The sequence below is a fragment of the Hippichthys cyanospilos genome, chromosome 5, assembly GCF_059441005.1.
Source record: "Hippichthys cyanospilos isolate Australia breed blue-spotted pipefish chromosome 5, RoL_Hcya_1.0, whole genome shotgun sequence".
Taxonomy (NCBI): domain Eukaryota; kingdom Metazoa; phylum Chordata; class Actinopteri; order Syngnathiformes; family Syngnathidae; genus Hippichthys; species Hippichthys cyanospilos.
Genome location: NC_142373.1, coordinates 25,551,250 through 25,572,860, shown reverse-complemented (window position 1 = coordinate 25,572,860; position 21,611 = coordinate 25,551,250). Strand labels below are relative to the sequence as shown.

General features: G+C 38.4%; 1 protein-coding gene across 1 annotated transcript; it reads left to right on the top strand.

Moving 5' to 3' along the window:
* The first annotated feature begins 957 nt into the window (after positions 1-957).
* On the top strand, positions 958-20,837 carry LOC148424127 (tubulin monoglutamylase TTLL4-like). Its single transcript, XM_088415876.1, has 21 exons — positions 958-1,105; positions 2,028-2,604; positions 4,394-4,817; positions 4,899-5,016; positions 7,319-7,398; positions 7,510-7,564; positions 10,303-10,421; positions 13,108-13,218; positions 13,300-13,376; positions 13,473-13,664; positions 13,747-13,829; positions 14,092-14,220; positions 14,325-14,447; positions 15,202-15,300; positions 16,034-16,168; positions 16,303-16,440; positions 16,529-16,625; positions 17,404-17,614; positions 18,832-18,899; positions 18,983-19,053; positions 19,137-20,837. Exons 2-21 carry the CDS (start codon positions 2,200-2,202, stop codon positions 19,297-19,299), a joined length of 2,898 nt encoding a protein of 965 aa, XP_088272002.1. The 5' UTR covers positions 958-1,105; positions 2,028-2,199; the 3' UTR covers positions 19,300-20,837.
* Positions 20,838-21,611: the final 774 nt, after the last annotated feature.

Sequence of the window (21,611 nt, the reverse complement as noted above, 5' to 3'; positions counted from 1 at the left end):
AAAAACGTGTAAAAGATTGTATTGAAATTTGCATTGATCATTATTTTGTTTTTGTTTTTTTTTTTAATGTTGCCAGCAATTGAAAAAGTTAAGAACTCCCGCACAGACGTCGACAATGAGCTAGCCACTAATCCAGCTGAGGCCGCAGATGTGCAATTACAATACGCAGGGCAAAAGCAGAGCACGTTTCCCCAAGCGCCCATCCACCATAGCCATCAATAATAGCATTAAAGAAATTGTAGGTACTATACACGCGTCCTGAGAGTCCTCTGCTGGTGAAACCACAGATCTACAAGACCTACATCATTGTACCGTAATTACAAACACTGTAGGCTACGTATAATATAATAGTAATAGTTTTTCATTTTATATATATATATATATATATATATATATATATATATATATATATATATATATATATATATATATATATATATATATATATATATATATATATATATATATATATATATATATATATATATATATATATATATATATATATATATATATATATATATATATATATATATATATATATATATAAATAATGTGTGTGTGTATCTCTCTCTCTTTATATATATATATATATATATATATATATATATATATATATATATATATATATATATATATATATATATATATATATATATATATATATATATATATATATATATATATATATATATATATATATATATATATATACATACATACATACATACATACATACATACATACATACATACATACAAATATTGCACGTACAATATGATAGTAATAGTTTTACATGTTTTGCACTGTTGAACTGATTCGCTGTTTGTCGACGAAGAAGAAGAAGAAGAAGAAGAAGAAGAAGAAAGAAGAATAAGAAGAAGAAGAAGAAGAAGAAGAAGAAGAAGAAGAAGAAGAAGAAGAAAAAGAAGAAAAAGAAGAAAAAGAAGAAGAAAAGGAATGCGTCACCATCCGCCGGATAAGGATGGTTGTGTCAGCCCCATGTCAGACGCTTACCATGTGAAAGTGGAGCTATTCGCTCCTCTTAGGGTGGATCGAGGAACTGCCACACAACGTGGTGGCCTCTTTCTCCACGTCCAAGTCTGTAAGTTTTATATTATTTTTTTTCAATTTGTACAAAAGGTACAAGATTTGATCGTTGAATCTTAGCAACCGCAATGGCCCTTGTTGCCATGGCGTAACTGCGATAAACACACGATTGAAAGTTAGCCTCAAGTGGCTAGCGAAAATGCCGATTCTGCTCCCCTTCTAAATACGAGGCGCTGGGTTCCGATACAGTTTGAAATTATATGCCACGAAAAAATGTTTTTTTTAAGTATGTTTGTCTCGCATAAAAGAAAAAAAATCCACAAATCAATCAACTTGAACATAGGGCAAACAAAGTCACACATATGCTAGATTTTTCTTGTGAACTTTTAATTCTTGTGCAGTTTTTTTTCCATTCACCACAACTTCGTTAACATATTGTCATCACTGTCACACTCCAAACGGATATTCCTGAGTGTATATTGTTTAAGAGTTCATTGATGGACCCTATCATCGCCTCCTGCTTATCTTGGTTTCGATTATGGGTGTCAAACTCAAGGCCCAGGGGCCAGATCCGGTTCGCCACATCGTTTTATGTGGAAATGCTGATTTGACTTAAACTTTCTGGCTAGAATACCAAACTTGCAAGTGGTCTTCAGATTTTAAAAACCTCAAAAAGATATTTTTGAGACCAAATTAGTGTATGTGCGCCCGTGTGTGCGTTTACCCGTATGAGAAGCCATCTGAGAACACCCAACAATTACATTGTGAAGACCCTTTCAACCTAAAGCTTATGTTTCTCCACCTAGGAGTTAATTAACAGATTTAAGAATTAGAGGTTAAACAGCATCTCACTCATTAAGATCATGTGTCCAAGACTGAATTTGATTCCGAACCACTTCAGGCCTGTAAGAGCTTTTCAAGACCGCTTACAGTGTTTCCTTGCCCCTGAATGTCACTTGGCTTTGTCTTCTTTGCAGGCGTTTGAACTTGGTTGGCAGTGATGATTGCTGTCACTCAGCAGCACCTAGCAAGATCTTCCACTTCAAATCAATGTGGGAAGTTCCTAAGATGGTTTGATTTGAGCTGACGTCTCAAATCCTCAAGAGTCCTTTCACAGGAGAAGAATTAGTCATCTCATTTTGGAGTGTCATGCCCATCACCAAATCCCCACCCTGGGATGGCAGTAGCCCCCAGACATGCTGCAACACGCCCATGTCTCCCTGCGTGTTCATCAACATCAGTCTGGAGACTGTTCCGACTGCTCGAGTGCCTTTTCCAAAACAGGAGTCCACCAAACTTCCTGCCTCCTCGACTGCTCAGGAGCAAGGAAATGTGACAAAAAGCCAATTTGCAGCCATACCAATCCAAACGCTGACATTTGATGGCATTCCTTGTTCAATGAAGTCAAAGGGGGCGAGGCTTATTGGCAGCGGCGCCATGGACACAGGCGACCATTCCATTACCAACCTCAATAGGGAAACCCTCAACGCTTTGAGTGTCAGCGCCTTGCAACCAGTCCAAATACGTCCCTCAGTGCAGATAAATGAGTTTGAGGTACAAAACACATTTTGCTCAATCTCATTTGATACACACACTTTCACTATTTTACTAAGAGAACAATCAGCTTTCACAAGGTTCAATTTTATTGAACAGTCAGAGAGAAGTGTTAATTTAAAATAAAATCCCTCAAATATGGTCTTTTGTGAATTGCCAACAAACATACTGTAAATCAACAGAAACATTTTTTCTATCATTTTAAAGTGTTTAAACTTTGATACTAAGATTTTAAGAACATGAAAAGTAAAGTAAGTATATGGATTACTTTGCAGGACTTTTGATTTTGAAAATTTGCAATTGACGAGCTCATCTGCATCCACATAACTGTACGAGTCAAAATAATGTCCACTAACAATTGAGGCAATAACTTGCTTTCCTACTTGAAAAAAAAAAACTGATGGCATATTATTGGCAGATACGGTTTGTAAACACTGAAAAACAAAAATAGGCCTGACACCATCACAAATGCAAGATACATACATTTTAAACTGCCGTAATTAAATTAATTAAAATAGGGTCAGGGTTTGGCTTTTTCCCCCAAAATGAAGACCAAAAGTATGGGTGCGCCCTATAACAGTAACTTTTTTTTTATTGGATGGAATTTGAGAAAAATCGATCTGTCAGCCACATAAGCCAAATTGTTGACATACAGATGTGCATTTTTATATTGTATTTGTTCTTAAAATAATTACCGTAATGAGACAAGCTAGAGGGGAAGCTAGTTGGCTGCCTGTACTTGTTGCAGCTAACAACAGCTTGTGTTAGCTGAGGTTGTTAGGGCAATATTTTCAATAAAAGAAGGGAGCAGGCTGAACCACCGTCCAAGTCCACACTTCTTCACACACAGGAATATTACTAAAATCGTGAGGATCATGTAAAAGTAGTGATGTCTCCAGCTGATTCAATTAGGAGTGGCAAGGTAAGCAGCCGCGTGCTCCGTTTAGAAAACATGGAAAGGTATTCGACTCGTTTATTAATTGCGGTCTTTTGGCATATACACACGGTCATAAACTTGATGGAACACAAATGCTGCTCAACTTGGGCTTTTTATGGTAAAAGGAACTCAACTATTGCGAGGAAGAGGAAAAGCAAGTCATTCCGGCACATTCAACATTACTCTGGTGAGGCATTCACTGACTGCTCACAATGTGGAAAATCTGATTCGCGTTTAACGCGCAACAAATATATAATTTACGGATTGGAATACAACAAATTATGAAAGTTTAAAAAAAAAAGAGTAGATTTATTTAATTTTGCAATAGTTTTTACATTGTTGCCAAAGTGTTGATGCATCTTTTACTTAGTAACATAGAAAATACCAGAATTTGACCCCCAAACTAAGGGCGTGTCTTATACGCAGGTGTGTCTTATATTTGGGAAATTATAGTAGTCAGTATTAGAAAAAACATGAACTGCAGATGAAAAATAAGCCTGGCTCTCCTTTTATGTTTAATTCACTATAATCTTTGTTTTGTTGTTCTCATCTCAATGTAAAGACAACCTTTTGAAAACTAGAAAGTTTGTTAGGCATTATTTCTATTCTCACCTTTAAAAAAAATCTCATCTTTCTCGTAGACTCAAATCCCGTGAGTGATTTCGTATTTTTCACATAACTTTATTTTGTCTCACAAAAGGTCAATGATCCATGATTCCATCTAAATATTTCCTGGTTCAAATAGATCAATAAAAGGGAAACATTGCACAGCCATAATGACTCTTGCGATTGGACATAGATGGATGAAAGAGAGATTTCTGGTTCACATTTCTGGTCCTTTGGTCTCCTTAGGTTGATGCTGCAGAACTGTCCTTCACACCTTCAGTGCCTCTTGTATGCCTTACTCCTTTTGAAGACCATGGAGCAAAGATGGGGAAAGATGCCTCCATTCTTGACGCCAAAGTGAAAATGAGCAAGAGCCTTCTGTTGACTCCTTGTAATCAACGGAACTCTGCAGCAAAGTTTAGTCAGACGCAAAACGGTCATGCTAAATCAGCTGCGATAAATAATCAGTTTCAAGACATTGATGATGGTCCGCCACAAGTTAGTGTTAAGCCTCTAATGCCGATAGCTTTGGATGCAAACAAGAAACTCTCACTAAGTGCACTGGATGGGAATAGAGCTGTATATGGGAAGATCAACGAGCACACGCCAAATGAAGTAATTGTCAGTGCCGCACAAAAAGATGAGCCGAGACCGTTGGACACACTTTCAGGTAATACAAATTGACTTGTTTTGTAGCTTACAAATATGTGGACATGTGGATGACATGCTTAACCACTGTCCCATCCCGCAGGTGCTCTCATGGGCTCTGTGACCACCAAGATCTCAGCCATCCACCTGACAAAGCAGGCACAAGCCGCCTCTATCACATCTTTGTGCGTGTCCTCTCAGTGTGAGGCCAGAGATGCTGGGTAAGATTGTCAAAAAAGATCTTGCAAAATATATTTAATGGGTGCGGTGCGTGTGTAGGTTTGTCTTGATAAGTTCTCATCTACAGACCTGCTCCCCTCAGCAAGCAGCACCGCAAAAATCAACTGATCAATCAACAACCAATCATTTCTAAAATGAATGAGTCATCATTTTAAATGAATATTTTATATATATATATATATATATATATATATATATATATATATATATACATACACACACACATATACACAGTGGGCCCCCGTGTTATGGCTATGCTCGTAACTAATTGCTCGTATGACGGGCAATCCAAACCTATGTTAATTAGTGAATGCATGCAAAAACCTTAGGTAAAAACATCACGACTTTATACACATGTTAAAAATTAGTAACATAATCTACTGTACAGTTAAATAACAAATATACAAAGGAAAAATGACATTTACCTTTGGGGCGACGTGACTTGAGCTGGGTGGAGGCGGAGGGGAGCAGAGACGAACCCGCAGAATTTATTTAATATTTTCTTAAACGAGAACAATTCTCAAACGAGAACATATCACCAGCGATTTCCTTCTCTTTAATCCATAATAGAAGAAGCCTCTCCATTTTGTTGTTGACTGTGGTCCGTCCCCTGGCAAGGAAAGTCTTGCCCTTAGAAGATTGCCGAGCGTTTACGGCCATACTCGCAAGGTTATCTATGCGTGCGCCTCCTTTGTATTTTTTTATTATCTCCTGCTTCGTTTCTATTGTCATCATCCTCTTACTTCTTCCTTTACCCCCACTTGCAATTTTAGAAGCCATGTCTAACAGATAAAGTTTGCAAAGTCTTCACAACACACCAACCAGCTGTACCATCAAGCTAGATGAAGGCGTTTGGCCAATAGCCTATCGGCATTTCTGTGATTGGTGTGACGCCGGCCAATAGCATATCCGCATCTCCGTGACTGAGACCGTGACTGTGACCTTAACTGACCAATAGCATATCGGCATCTCTGTGACTGAGACCGTGACTGTGACCTTAATCGACCAATAGCATATCGGCATCTACGTGACTGAGACTGTGACTGAGACCGTGACTGTCTGGCATGCAGGGAATCTTCACTGCATGTCTCTCTGCAATATAGCTTTTTTATTTTTTCTCTCATGAAAAAAAAAAATTGCAATGCACTGAGGGCACTAAGGTAGGCGCATAGTAGTGAAGGATCACTGAATTTCTGTACAGTATTTTGTTTTAAAGAATGCATAAACAGACAAATAGTGCTATCTAGTGGCTAAAATATGACCATGCACTATAGCTGCATCGCGAGGTAAAGGAAAACTGTTTTGAGAGTATTCAGTGTTCACTGACTGCTCGCACGATGGGAAGTCTGAAAGATACTTAACCCGCTGCAAGTAGATAACGTACGGATATGAACATAAGAAAACATAACAAATTACAAAAATTAGATCTGTTCTGTTTTGCTTTAGTTTTTGTTGGTGCATCTTAAACACTCTTCATACAAAATACCAGAATTTGACCTGAAAATTAAGGGTGTGTCCTCTACATAGCTGCGTCCTGTATTTGATAACGGTAACCTCGCAACAACATCTCACCATACACGGCATTAACAGTAGCATCTACATACACTAATGGCTCAAATTTGTAAATATATAATGTAACAAATTATCATCTGTAGCCATTTTCATCTTACCCTGAGCAAGTGGCACCGCAAATTTAGGGAAGGTGGAAATAGCTATGGAAACCCAGATTTTACAGAAATTGGCAAAATAATGATAAATAATACTCACTAAATTCTTAATTGTACAAAATAATCATGAAACAACTCAAACACAAATAGAAAGTAGAGGAAAAAATATTCTATTTCAACTCCATGACAGATTTTCCTTGACCTTGTCATTTGAATTTGTTACATGTCTCGAAACATCATCGTTCTCTTTTTTACATCTTTTAAGGTGCATGGTGTTTATTTTCGGTGTAATGTCAAAAATCCTGCAGACACCCCAGGAAAAAAAAACATAAAATAATAATAAAAAAAAATTAAAAGAAAAAATCTGGATTTAAGTGAGTATGCGGGTTTCTGCTGTATTTGAAACTGTATCAATGATGTGTGGTTTGTTATTCTAAAGGTAGCTATATAGTGGAACAGGCTTATTCTGATGAGTTTTGATTAACAGGGATTTTTGGGATAGATTTTTGTTGTCGTTGTTGCTGTTATGCTACTTTATCTGTGAATAACTTCAGTTTAACATGTCAATGTAACACATCTGACTGTTGCTTTGGTACTACACGTTTGTATCTTCCAGCTCGGAATGCGGCATGCAGGTCGATTGCTGTGATGAGGAGGAGCTTCCTTACGAGTTGGAGACGGCCTGCAGTGATGATGGTAAAGTTGTTGAACGTAAAAACACTTGTGATGAAAGTGCTCGTCAGTTTCCAGAGTGTCATGTTGTCTCCTTTGATCTGCTGACTGATTTTCAGTTTGATGCTTTTCTAGATTATTCGGAGGCGTCATGTATCAACAGCACTTCATCTGCTCCACATCTGTCTGGGTGAGGCTTCATGTTATGTATGCATATACACACGCACACATGCGCACAGCAGGGTCATTTATTTTTTTTAAATATTCATTAGTTAATTTTTATTTCAGTTTTACTTTTGTTCAGTTACTTTGTTATAGCAATGTTGTTAAGTTATTTTTTTATTTCAGTTTTACTTTTGTTCAGTTACTTTGTTATAGCAAGGTTGTTAAGTTATTTTTTATTTCAGTTTTACTTTTGTTCAGTTACTTTATTATAGCAAGGTTGTTAGTTTGCTTGCAGGTGGGGTGTGTAGCTTTTGCGTTGTGTACTGTAATTGCACTTCTACGACACCAGATAGTGCAGTGGCACTCTCATTGTCAAAGTCTATGCGAGAGTTCTAAGCTTTCCATAGCTCTTAACATTTTTTTCCTAAATCAATTTAATTACTCGTGCTTTAGAAAAATATCAGCACAAAGTTTTTTACCTTTCTCTTCATGTTAAAATGTATAAGATGATTAAGTTAATGTTTAAGTGGGGGGGGGGGGGGTCGCTGCAAAAAAATATGAAAACACTGCTGATCTAAAGCTAAATTTGGAATTAGCGAATTCCACGGTTGAACAAAAGTCCTTTCATGTAAGTCTTAGTCATGGTACGAGATACTAATTCCACGAGACAAGCTACTTTACGAGCTTGGGTCCGCAAAATTGACATATGAGATTTTTGCAAAAATGTAAAAACAAAAACTGCTAATATAAATATTCCAATTTCAAAATGATTTATTTTTATTGAGCAGGCTGAAATTAACAATGTAAACTGTTCCAAATGCCGCTGTCATAACAAATAATGCAGCTGAGCTCTCTCAGAATAGTTGACCATGAACAAAAAGTGCCAAACATTAAGCTAATAAACATTAATGCGAATAGTAACTGCAATAGTGATTTTAGTTCTGGGCACGACAACAAGCTATCCGTGGTTCAGCAAACTAACTATTTGTCTAATCTTTAATGGTCATTTTCTTTTTTAGAAATACAAGCATGTCCACATTATAAGGGACCAACTGTGCTCTTTAGGCAGTAACTATACCACTTGCTGTGGAAAAAACACAAACTGGCAACTGGTGTCTCATAAACAGCTCAGTGAAAGTAGCATAAACAGTTAGCTGCATTAGTTAGCTGCGTTTACTACAGCTTTACCAAGCCATGGGCCGCGGCGACCAAGAGTATGAATCACATGGAGAGGAGGCTCCCGCAGCAGGCAGCTGTGCAACTAAAGTGATGTGACGGTATCTCATACCGCGGCTCAAGGGGGTGAATTACCCCCTGAAATCCATTGCCTTCCACTGTCAAAAATGGCTTCATCTCAAGCCCCATGTACATACCAAAATCCCCTGTTATTTTGGTAGCGCTCACACTTGATGGGTCCAGTGGTGATACAGAAGCTTTTTCCTCTATTGGAAAACCAAAATGTTGCCACACAAATGATTTAAAAGTAATCTGAGCATCCCACATTTCTCCTTTCTTGTTTTCAATTAATGGTGAATTGCAAACAACGTTTTTGTGCATACCGCCATCTACCATACGCCTATCCATCAACCTCAATGCTCTCCATTACACTGTTGGCTCAGTAAGCAGGACCCTCCAAAAAAATTGAAAAGGAAATGAATCCCGTGGCATTCCGGATCGAGAAATCTTGTGGCGTTTGATCTCGCGAGTTGTCGTCCCATCCCTAGTAAGTCTGAATGCTGGTACATTTAAGGGGATAGCGGTATATTGCGATTTTGTTTTAATTGTAATTGAAATTATATATCAGAAATCAAAATAATTGATCAATTTTGTGCTTAATGGTTGCATATCAGATGGACTGTTAAAAGTAGATTCTGACAAGACTTTCTGTTTTTGCTCTCAAAAACTGGATCCTTCTTAGCAGATTCTTGTTCAAATATATTTGAAAACAAATATTTACCTGGAATGCTGTTGGCCATGAGGTTGATTCCTGATTGATGATGATTTGCAAAATGAGAAAAAAGGTGTCATTTCCGTGTCATGCATTCTGCCTCACTTAGATAACGGCAAATACCTTTATTTTAGATCCTTTTATGAATTATGGTGTGGTCATTGAACTGACATCTGGCTTCAGTGACATACATCGTACATGCATCAGTTCCTGTGTTCATTCTTTGGGCGGGCATTGTTTGATGAGGGTGAAAGCAGCAGAGTGCAGTGGAAAACTCTGTAGCATTGTGCACCACATTGTTGTCTCTCACCATTACAAGTGTCCACCAAACACTCGTAGCTGCTTTGCAGAATAGCTCGCTCGCCATTGTCGGCTTTATGTAGTCATTTAGGTAACATGCAAGCCCATGCAGGTAGAGTCACCATACGTTAGCTGCGTTCAGAGCGGGAAACGAACATCCACTCATCCTTCGTCTGTTCTTTTAACTTCACCTCCTATATGACTGTCATGTGAGTGATTCATCATTTTGATTAGATAATTTTCTCTAACTGGCTCATATCATTACAATGGGATTAAGAGAGTTGGTATCGTTAATTGATTTTGATACCAGCTATATTTGCTGGTGACACATTCTCACCGGCCATAATATGAGGTACAGTCAATGATATCCATTAAGTGGACTTATCAAAGTTCTTATCAATGATACATAACAGTGCTTTTCAATTAGTATTTAAGTGGAATCGAATCACCCTTCATATTGTAATAAACTAAATGGGTTTTTGGTTGTTGTTTTTTTTTCTTCCTCTGTTTTACAGTGTTGAAGAGCCCATGTCGGTGGAGGTAGAGGACAATCTAAAGAAAAAACCGGCTCTTGTCCCCAGCCTGTTCCCATTCATCCCTCCCACGCTCTATTTCAGTACTGCCAATGAACAAGGTAAACATCCACACCAGGGATGGGCTGAGAACCAAATCCCATGAGACATGTTGTCTAACGAAATTGAGTTCACGAAATTTACAATATAAAATAATGCCTGACATTGTAATGCCCTGGGTACAAATATAAACATAAAAGGCTCATTTGTCAGCTGCAGCTGATGTCTTTCCTACTACTGAATAGTTTAACGAAATGCACACAGCTCGTGTTAGCTCTGGTGTATGGTGATTTAATGTTGAGGGGTGTAATGTTTACAAACTGTCTTATTTACCAATTTTTTTTACCATGCCTTTCTTCAACTGAAAAACCAAAATATTGTCACATGTGATTTGAAAGTGATCAAAGCATCCTATATATCTCCTGTAGGGCTGCAGATAACGAGTGTTTTGGTATTATTTATGTTTAATTTTTTGTTTGGTTCCAATGACCACACACACTTATACAGGTAAATGACAAACATTAATCTTTTTTATAATCTACATGACCATATACACGTTTTCTCACTTATACAGGTAAAGGACGTTTATCTTTTTTGATCATCTACATTTTTAATGAATTATGAACTGAGATTTTAGACCACTCCCCATAAATTTTAGTGGAAACAGTGATGACAGAACCACAGCACAAAGTTGAGTCACCCTGATTTGTTCAAAAGTGATTATTGTGAGCCACAGCTGTCCGTATCAAAGCGTGCAGTCATTTACATTAAAGTGCCTTGTAATCCGGTTGCTCTTGCTTAAGGATATAAAGCAGGGGTTCTTAGACTTTCTGGAGTCAGGAACCCCTTTTTGTAAATCACATTTTGAGACTCCCATTTCAAATGTTTGCTGAAATCAAACAAAGCCATACTGAAGTTTACAAAATAAACATTGCAAATTGCACGCCTGCTCGTGAAAAACTAGTCAATTTCCCCTAACAGGTTGCTGCCAAATATTAGTGACTAAAAAAAAAAATCAAGCGCGTTGATGTTGATTACGTGGGTCTATTTGACAAATACTGTAAAAAAATTATTATGTTTTAAACATATTAAACTGGTTGACGATTACTTTATTGAAGTCATGAATACATGCCCAATTTAATATAAAGTAAAGCAAAGTTAACACAAATGCATATTATTTTTTTTAAGAAACCAAATTATTTCACGGACCCCTGAAATCGGACACCACTTTAAGAACCACTGATTTAGAGTACTTGAGTGCAGCTAGCTAATGTCTAATCTATGCTAGAGGCTTTGCTAAACGCTGACAACAGGCGTCGTACAATAATATGTCAGCGTGATTGAGTTGTGTTGTTTTTAGTGCCCCGAATTAGCGATGGAAAGTGATTTCATCCCGGAAGAACTTCAAAATAAAGGTGTTCACGTCAGACTGCAACCGTTCGTGTTCATACATTCTTTGGTACGATCATGTTAATTGTAAAGTCTCATCAAGTTTGTAGCGACATTTTTTTACCGTCATCCAGAGTCGAAACAAGCAGTGCAGAGCATGAAGAAGTGGTGCACTCTGTACTTCATTGCAAAAAAAAAAAAGAAAGAAAAAAAAAAAAGAAAGCCAAAAGATCTGCAAGAACGGGAAAATCTCGTGGCCCTGAAATCTCAAAAGAGATCTAGTGTAACAAGATCTTGTCCCATCCCAAATGCACACACAAACACGCACTCCGTGCAGCCAATTGTCTCTTCTTCTGAGACGATACCTGAACCCTAGATGTCCTACTTGTATCCCTACCATTTTAATGGCCAGAATACATTACTGACTTAAGGGTGTGAAGAGAAATGTTCAGCTAGTGAGTTCTACTTTTATTTGCGCTGACTCATTTAGTCTGCACCAGTCATTAAAAAGGCAATGTAACCTTTATATAGTCCATCTTATGTTTTACTTCATGCATACCCTCATGCCTTGTTTACTACCCGTTTGTTTTGGACAGACATTCGCCAATTCAAAGACTTACTTATTATTAATAGTTATTTTGCTATTGAAAGTTATTACTAGAACCGGTTTTCATAATTAGCCTGAATGATTCAGCTTTTTGTCTGAGCGATTTGGAAAACATCAACGGTAACTTTTCATTTATGGACAGTCCCACGTTTTTTCTTCTTGCAAAATAGCACAACTTCCATAGCAATGGGTTTCTGCAAAATTGCTCCGTTTTATGTTATTTTGAAGAAAACAAAAGTTTGTTTTCAAATGTTTAGTTCATAATAACAAATTAACTAAACTTGTGTTAATAAATCCAGAAACTCGTGAGAATAGGTCTTTTATATGCACTGTATTTCAATTTTTCAAAAGTAAATACATCAGAGCCAAAATTAAATTAAATTCTGAAATCAACAGTTTTATGACATTATAGCCTGTATAATCTAGTTTAATGATAGTTCAGAAAATGGAACTCAGGTAAAATAGGTTAAAAGTTTTTTTTTGTTTTTTGTTTTGTTTTTTTCCTCCCAGTAGCACCTGCCTGTGATAAACAGTCTTTCAGTTGGGTTCGTTTCCTCTCTTATTTCAAGTGTTTGTTTCTCCTTGCACAGTATTAAGGATAACCTTACGTTTTATAGAGATGACAATTTTAGCCACTTGTACATTTGCAGTACACTGATCTGAGGTCCCCACAATTTTGTGTATCTTATGTGCCTTGCTTGTGTCTTCATTTTTGTCATTTTATTATTATTATTTTGCTGTGTTTCCTGCAGTTGATTTGCTGCCTGGAGAGCAAATGCGACTTTTAAAGTGGAAGATTAGCTCCGTCACACCCAATGTTGTGAAAAGCGCCATCGCCAGGTCACACTTTGTACACACCAAGAGTAGGTTTCCTCAAGTGAAATTTGTATTTTTGTGAAAGTTTGTTTACATGATCAAAACGCTCACCATTGTGTACCTGATAGAAAGCCATGACTGGTTGGGCTGCTGGGGGCACCATATGAAGTCTCATTGTTTCAAGACCCTTCAAGAGCACCAGAAGGTGATAACACGACACTGCTTAGAATCATTCAGTCTAAATAAAATGTAGTTTGTTTCCCCAATAAACTCAATTTTCTCTCTTTCTGGCACTTTCTAGTTGAATCACTTTCCCGGAACATTCCAGATTGGCAGGAAGGACCGACTGTGGAAGAACCTGTCCAAGATGCAGTGTCGCTTTGGCAAGCAGGAGTTCAATTTTTTCCCACGCACCTTTGTACTTCCTCAGGACATCCTGCAGCTACGTAAGGCATGGAAGGACGGCTCCAGGCAGAAGTGGATCATCAAACCTGTAAATTTATAAAGCATAGCTTTCACAACTACCCCCACGATTGTAAATGATACATTTTAAAGGATTTATTATTTCCCAACAGCCGGCCTCAGCCAGAGGAATGGGAATTTCAGTCATTCACAAATGGAGCCAGATGCCACGCAAGAAGTCACTTCTGGTCCAGAAGTAATGAGTCATGAAGTAGATCGTGTTGACAAAAGTATTGGGATACTCTTCAATCATTTCAGCGTTTGCACCCCCACTTCCTCGAGGTGCTTTAAAGGGGATTAAAAAAAGTCATGCGTTATATTTTCTCGTTTAAAACACGGGGAACTACCATACGGGGAACTACCATTAGAAACTGTATTTTCCCAATACTTTTGTCCACAGATTTAAAAAAAGAATCCATATTTATTTTAGAAGCATTGACAAACATTGTGTTTGTTAGGTATCTCCACAAGCCCTACCTCATCAGTGGTAACAAGTTTGACTTGCGCATATATGTCTATGTGACATGTTATGACCCACTCAGACTATACATCTTCTCAGATGGGCTGGTCCGCTTTGCAAGCTGCAAGTATGTGTTGAGTAACCATTTAACATAGTGACATTTTACCGGCTATCTGGAAAGTGTGCAACTTGGCAACTAATAATTTAAACGTGTTTGTTGTCCCTCCGCAGATATTCGTCCTCCATGAAGACACTGAGTAACAAGTTCATACATCTGACCAACTACAGCGTCAACAAAAAAAATTCGGAGTACCAGGTCAATAGCGATGACAAAGCCTGCCAGGGACACAAATGGTAACAAAATGGTGGCATGCTTAAAGGCAGATCTGCTCCATGAGCTATATTTTTCAGACTATAAATCACTCCAGAGTAAGAGTCGCACCTGTACCTCCAAAAAAGTCACTTTTCAAATTCAACCGTTCACATTGCGTTTGCAAAGAGAGCAAGCCATTTAACACGTAAGATCAATGTCAGTCAAGAATTTGTGAAATCAACACTCACATGTGTACTGACCAAGAATATAGATTTTTGGAACAAACAAAAAGACAACAACAAAAAGAAACTAACCAAATTGTGACATTTGAGGCGACTGCATAATGCCAGTGATTATTTTAAGGCATATATAATATATTTTAAAAATATATTTTAAAATATATTTTTAAAAAAAATCTAGAACATTCGCACCCCAAAAGGGTTAGCAGCGGGGTTTTTGGATGCCTTATCCAATTTTAGTTTAAATGTATACAATTTGCACTAGTGTATAAGTCGCAGGACCAGACATGCTGCTGCAATTTATTGTCTGAAAAATATGATCACTCGCTTTTGGAAAATTAGTCAGAGAAAACAGTTGACTTTGTTACTTTTTCATGTCTCCATTCATGTAATGACACTGTATGGGATGTAAGTACTCATGTTAACTGATTATTGAAAATTTCAAAATTTTTGTTGCTGCGTTCTTTTTGTTGTGTTTTTTTTAAAGAGGAATTTTAAAAAGTTGCCTTTCCTGCATATATTTGGACATAGACTGAGTACACTTGTGTGTTTTCAGGACTGTGAAGGCCCTGTGGCAGTATCTTGGTTCCAGGGGAGTAAACACCACTTTGATTTGGGAGAAGATTAAAGACATCGTCATCAAAACAATAATTGCGTAAGACAACAGATTCATTGTGCTGAATACATTCTAGCCCCAAAATCACTCGACTGCAGCTACATTTTCCATCTTCCCATATATTATACACACACTAGAATTGCTGATATAACACATGGTCTTATAAAGTCCTGCATATTTGGCAATGTTTTCAGGGTGTTTTTCAGGGAACCTGGTTTTGTACAAAAAAAAACTAGAAAACATAAACAGAAATATTAGGTTTCATTTACATTTAAAAAAATAAAAAAATATTTAAATATTTATAGTCATTAATGTTTGAATTATTGATAGCTTTTGTTTGTCTTGCATTTGTTTGAAAGTGCCAAGATCAAGTGAATTCAGTGTTCTTGTTCACCTCGCCAAATGTAGCCACTAACCGTTGGTATAGTCAAACAATAAAAGGTACTTATGGATTGCCTGTATTCCCACACGTTCCTTGTTGTGTTTGGATATAAGGAAACACGATAAATAAACCAATAAATTGGAGCTTCTCTGTACAGGTCCTTTTGAAATTAAACCTACTGCTGACATTGTATTCCCCTTATATATATCTCTAATTCATCACTGAAATCTGACTTTTTTTGTTGTTTTTTTTTCAATTTCCCTTGTAGCTATTTATAATACACCCAATCATTTTCAGCATGGGTATTATACATGAAAAATTATGGTACTTTAAAAATAATAGCTAAATATTGAAGCTGATTTATTAACTCTTTTGCGTATCTGTCATCAGATCCGAACCATACGTGAACTCGCTGCTCAAGATGCACGTGCGTACACCTTACAGCTGCCACGAGCTTTTCGGCTTTGATATCATGCTGGATGAAAACCTGAAACCCTGGATCCTCGAGGTCAACATTTCACCCAGGTAACACACACATGCACACAAGGTCCCACTGTATCTACGAACAATGCTCGATTATTTTTCTTTGAAATAACCATGACCGATCTTCAATAGTTAACTAAATCTATGCTTTACGTTTTGCTGTTTGTGTCATGCAGCCTCCATTCCAGTACAGCACTGGACCTTTCTGTCAAGAGTCAAATGGTTCGAGACCTCTTGAACCTGGCGGGTTTCCGTATTCCACGTCGAGAGGATGTTGTTGCTTCCAGTGGAAGCATATCTAGCTCCAACAGCAGGTATGAGAAGGGAATGCATTTAACACCAGAGATACATACAAAAGAAAATGCATACTGATTGTTTGGTCTTCTGTGTGTGCATATGCAGTCTGTGTGTCGTAAGCAAGGAGACGACCAATCTGGAGGTTTCATTTGACGAGAAAGCGAAACGGGCTTTTTATCTCAAACAGCGCTTTGCTGACCAGGTACACAACAACTCTTTGTATGCAGTTCATACAAATTATGCGAAAATTATTTTTTTTTTTTATATTTGAGACAAAGATTACAACAATACATGTTTACTTATCTTTAATTATGAATGCCTCATACAGTAACTGTACTGATCTGTTTCCATCCTAGGATTGTGGTATTGAACTTGAACATGGGCTGGAACTAACAAATACATACACACCCATGACACCACTCATTAATTGAAAAGCATGAAAATGTACTTAACTGCTTTTGGTCCGCTAGATGTCAGGGGGTAAAGGGGCAAAAATGTTAATAATGCTTCCATCCATTTTCTAGCGCCGCTTATCCTCACAAGGGTCGCAGGCTTGCTGGGACACCCTCATTTGGCTGCCAGCCAATCACAGGGCGCACAGAGACAAACAAGCACAAATAATCACACCTAAGGGCAATTTGAAGTGTCCAATACACCTACCATGCATGTTTTTAAGAATGTGGGAGGAGACTGGAGTGCCCAAAGAAGACCCACGCGAGTTCGGGGAGAACATAATGATTCATTTGTTAATCGATTAGTTCTGGAATAATTGTTCCAGCTTGAAAGGAAATGAGTGTGAATTTGGAGCAGTTGGTGTTCTTGCGTTCACACACTGTCATCCTTGCATTCAATATGTTACCTTTTGGCAAAATATTCCAAGGAGGACAAAAAAAAAAGTATATGAGAAGATTTTACCGGATCTTGCCGCCTGTGATTTTGTATCCAGTGTTCCAGTATTGTGAATGTCTGTCTTCTTTCAGAATATACTGGCCACAGTCTTGGATGTTTTGACACCCAACGATGTCCGCGTCCTTGCCGAGACTGAAGACGAGTTGAGCCGCAGCGGAGAGTTTGAGCGCATTTTCCCATCAGCGTCATCATCCAAATATCTGCGCTTCTTTGAGTGTCCACGTTACTTCAACATTGTGTTGGACCAGTGGGAGCACAAGTACTCCAACAACAGGACAAAAGGTTTGTCAGTGGGTTTTATTTCATGGTGCGAGGTTTGCTTGTGCGATTGAATCAACCCAAGGCTCAAAATAAGCTGGTTCGGATCTCTGTTTACGACGTAAATATTGGACTTTGCGCCTAATCTAAATACGTACTCACAGACTGAGCATTATTTCGCTTTCGGTCCCAAATAGTTTTTGAACAAGCTCCAAGCATATGCCCCCCCCAAGATGGTCCCGCTGAGCAGGATCTCATTGTCTTGTCCGCCAGCCCATCTCACTCTGGTGCGCTTATACCAGTGCCGCGCGCCTTGGCTCTGGCCCTAACCAAATGCCGACCCAGAGGACCCATTTACCTGAGCACAAGCCCATGGCCGGCTGGATTGCCCTGATGGCAGCTCATGTGTGCCATTCAGTCACTGTGGTGTGCCAGGGCTCCTCCCCAGAGCGTAGCCGCTCCTCCTCGGAGCCCCCGCTAGCTCAGTTAATGGCAAAATTCAGTTGCATGAGCGCCAGGCAAGAGAGCGCTTAAGTTTTCTTAGACTTAGCTGCAAGCAATTTATAAAAATGTTTTATATAAACGCTGTCAAAATTTAGTCTTAGTATATGGCTCTGGCCACAAAATTGTGAATGGTAGGCCGCGGATCCCCCCTGGGCCATAGTTTGGTCACTTCTGCTGTTGTGCATAAAAGTGAAATTGTATAAAAAGAGCACTGTAAACATTAGCTACTAGCTGAACAATAGTTAGCATTAGCAATCGCTAAGCTATACTGATGCACCTCACTAAAAAAATGTGATGAAGGCTTGCATGTGCTCATGAATGAACAAGACATGCGAAACAAACTGAAAAAGTAGAACGGAAGGTTTTTTCAAAAGGACTTCATTTCCAAGCACACCACTGAGTGAAAGCAGCACTGTGTTGCTCACAACAGAAGACGTTCACTCTAGGAACCAACAGTTATCAAGTTGGTTGAGTGTTATCGTGACTAAGCTGCCGGAAAAGAACTTCAAAATAAAAGCGTAGCAATGCTGTTCGTGTCATATGTTACTTGTACCATAAGGCTGACTTCTTGTGAAAGTTTGGCACCTGATATTTCGACAGGCAGTAAAGGACAGTAAAATTTCAAATAGCTTTAATAGAATTCGGACATTGGTTAAACAAATCCTCATCATTTATGGCCTAATGTGTTTTCTTTCTTATAAAATGACTGAATTGACAGATGTACGTTCTATGTGCAGGTATCAATCTGCTTTGGCCTTTGTGTCAAAAAGGAGTCCATCTTGGCACCACTGATCCTGATCACATGGTACTCAGCATGACTCTTTTGACCCTTTTTCTATGAACATCGATTTTCAAATGCTTAACCTCTGTTTTGGCGTGTCCTTCTAGTGGTCCAAGTCTAGCTACATCTCCAAATTTGAGTATCACAGAGAGGCATCAGCCAACTCTCCTAAATCCAGGTGTGCACACTGACTGAAACGCTCTCACACTTATCAAATGCGCACGTTGCAGTTGAGGGGAAAAAACTGCTTTCATCTTTCAGAGTGGCGGTCATCCATCAGGACCAGTCGGACCACGGGGACATGGACATGGACATGGACGAAGGCTCAGACGGGGATTCCCTGGTATCCAGTTCTCCCGCTTTGCAAAGTTACGGATCCAGTTGTGGCAGCAGCGCCTGTGCCAGTCCTCAGCTCAGTTTATGAGGCATCCTCGCACCCACAACATCTTGCTCAGGGTCTTCTACTGCCTCCTGCAAATGTCCTCACTACAGGTTACATTCAGCCAGATTCCACTTCACAATTGAGATCATTTGAGATCATTGTGACTGCTGGTTGATGGTGCCTGAAGGGGGGAAAAAAATGCAATTTTATCTAGTTTCTGACCAAGTCAGAGCCGAAGAGCCGAATGGGCCACGCTAAAGAATTTCATCTGGCTCCCTGTGCAATTCTACAACCAAGTTCATACACTTAGTATTCTAAGGATAGTTTATTATTGATTTACAGATATTTGTTATTACAGCACTGCCATGCTCTCCTTTGAAGTGTTTAAAAGCTCCTAGAACGAAATGCAGAATACTTCACTTAAAACCGCGACACCAACCAGCTTGTTGGATTGACGAGTAAGGCTTGACCTCAAACGTTGTGCAACCATATGGAACACCTTCTCTTGAATGGATGTGCATGTCCCAACTCCGACCGCGCTTACTGTGTGTTATTAGGACTAAATGCTTACATTTGAAGTGCTTTTCTGGCATTTTAGAGGGCTGGCATCCAATCCAGACTTGCCCCTGGCTGCTTCCGAGAGAAGTGGCCTTTGTGACTAACCTGATGCCACTGTAATCATAGTCCTTGATTACTTGGAAACTTTTAACCTTATCAGTCTCGTTTGTCAAAGATTGACGGCAGTTTCATGAATGTTCCATGGGCACCCTGTGTCAGGGGCATTAAGGACCACTCTAACTCACTTGTTTTCAGTTGTTGCATTTGGATGCTGATGTTAGAAGTCCTTCACCTGAGCCTAATGCAAGTCCACAGGAAGCACACTTGCTTTCTAATTTAGAGAAATAGGCCATTAGTAGCTGGCAGTTTGTAGTTTTGTTTTTTGTTTGTTTTTTTTGGAGGGGGGGGGTCTTTAGTATTGATATGAAGGCATTTCAACTACTGTGAGAACACATTCTGAAAACAAAGTGTTTACACTGTACAATAAGAAGTTGTGCATTTTGGTGAGGATCCAGATAAAGGGGTCTACACAGAACGATATTTTCGCCCTTTAGTTCGAAATAAAGTCCATTAACAAGGGTTAGGGTTAGGGTAACAAGTAGACTGTTAACAGATAGGAAAATAAAATGCGTCAAGGAGGCTTGTAGTATTAGTTAACTGAGAGAATTCTCTCTCAGAAGTATATATAATATATATATATATATATATATGTATATATAATATATATATATATATATTTTTTTTTTTTTTTTTTTTTTTTTGCACAGCACAAGTCCTTTCAAAATCTACATATAAACACAGCTACTTGCTATCATTGCCACTGACAACGACACCTTTGTTGGCCCCTTTAGGGGGAAAAAAAAGTCCATGTTGATGTTGAGAGGGAAAAATGTTGCTAATGTAACAGGTGTAATAATCATTTGAGATTCTAATGTTTCTTACTGACGATAAATGTAACATTTCTTAAGGGCTTGAAAGTATTCCTCAGATTAAGTTTGAAAATAAAAGTTACACTTGATGGAGCTTGTGTTTTCTGTTCGTTGTTTTTTAAATTTTGTGTGGTCCTGTCGCAGTAAATTTTTCACTTGATAGTCTTAGAGCAAAAGGTAATGTCGCTGTTGAGTCGGGGCCCCACAGCGTTTGCAATAGAACATGGTTGTAATCTATTAATATCCCGGCTTTTCACTCGAGCGGCAGGCCTGTTTGGATAACCACATGTATTAATAGTATGATCCTAGAAAACAGCTGTCCTTGCCTTCAGCTTTCTGTCTGTAACATTAAACGCCAATAAGATAATGTTTTTCTTTGATTAAGGGTTTGGGGTGTTTTTTGTTTTTTTTTTTGGGGGGGAGCTGTCTTAGGTCTATAGGTGAATTCTAGGTGAATGTTGATTGTTGATTTGTGAATGTGATTTAGACTAACCTGTTACATGTATAAACATTGTAAAAAGTAGTTACAGTTTTTGAAAGTTAATTTATATTGCATCATTCAATTTTAGCTGATACAGGATAATGGTATTTAGAGAAAGCGCTGGAAGTAGCGGGGTCACAAAGTGTTTCTCTTTGCTGGGAGGGAGCTTTGCAAAAATAATTGAGAAGCACTCGTCTAACGTCTTTTTTTTTTTAATGCTTCTGAATGCGCCACACACTCGTTTACTACGTTATTGAAACACATGTGCACCTGTATGTACACTTGTATGTACCTCCCAGTGCCAACGGCACCTTTACAGATGTGCAAGTTACCGATACATTTGGCAATCTCACACATCCATATACAGTATGTTTTTGAGCTTTGCA

Coding starts and splice junctions, on each gene's coding strand:
- LOC148424127 (XM_088415876.1), top strand. CDS start 2,200: ATGCCCATCACCAAATCCCCACCCTGGGATGGCAGTAGCCCCCAGACA. Junction 7,565..10,302: donor TCTGCTCCACATCTGTCTGG/GTGAGGCTTCAT, acceptor TCTGTTTTACAG/TGTTGAAGAGCCCATGTCGG. Junction 16,169..16,302: donor GAGGTCAACATTTCACCCAG/GTAACACACACA, acceptor TGTGTCATGCAG/CCTCCATTCCAGTACAGCAC.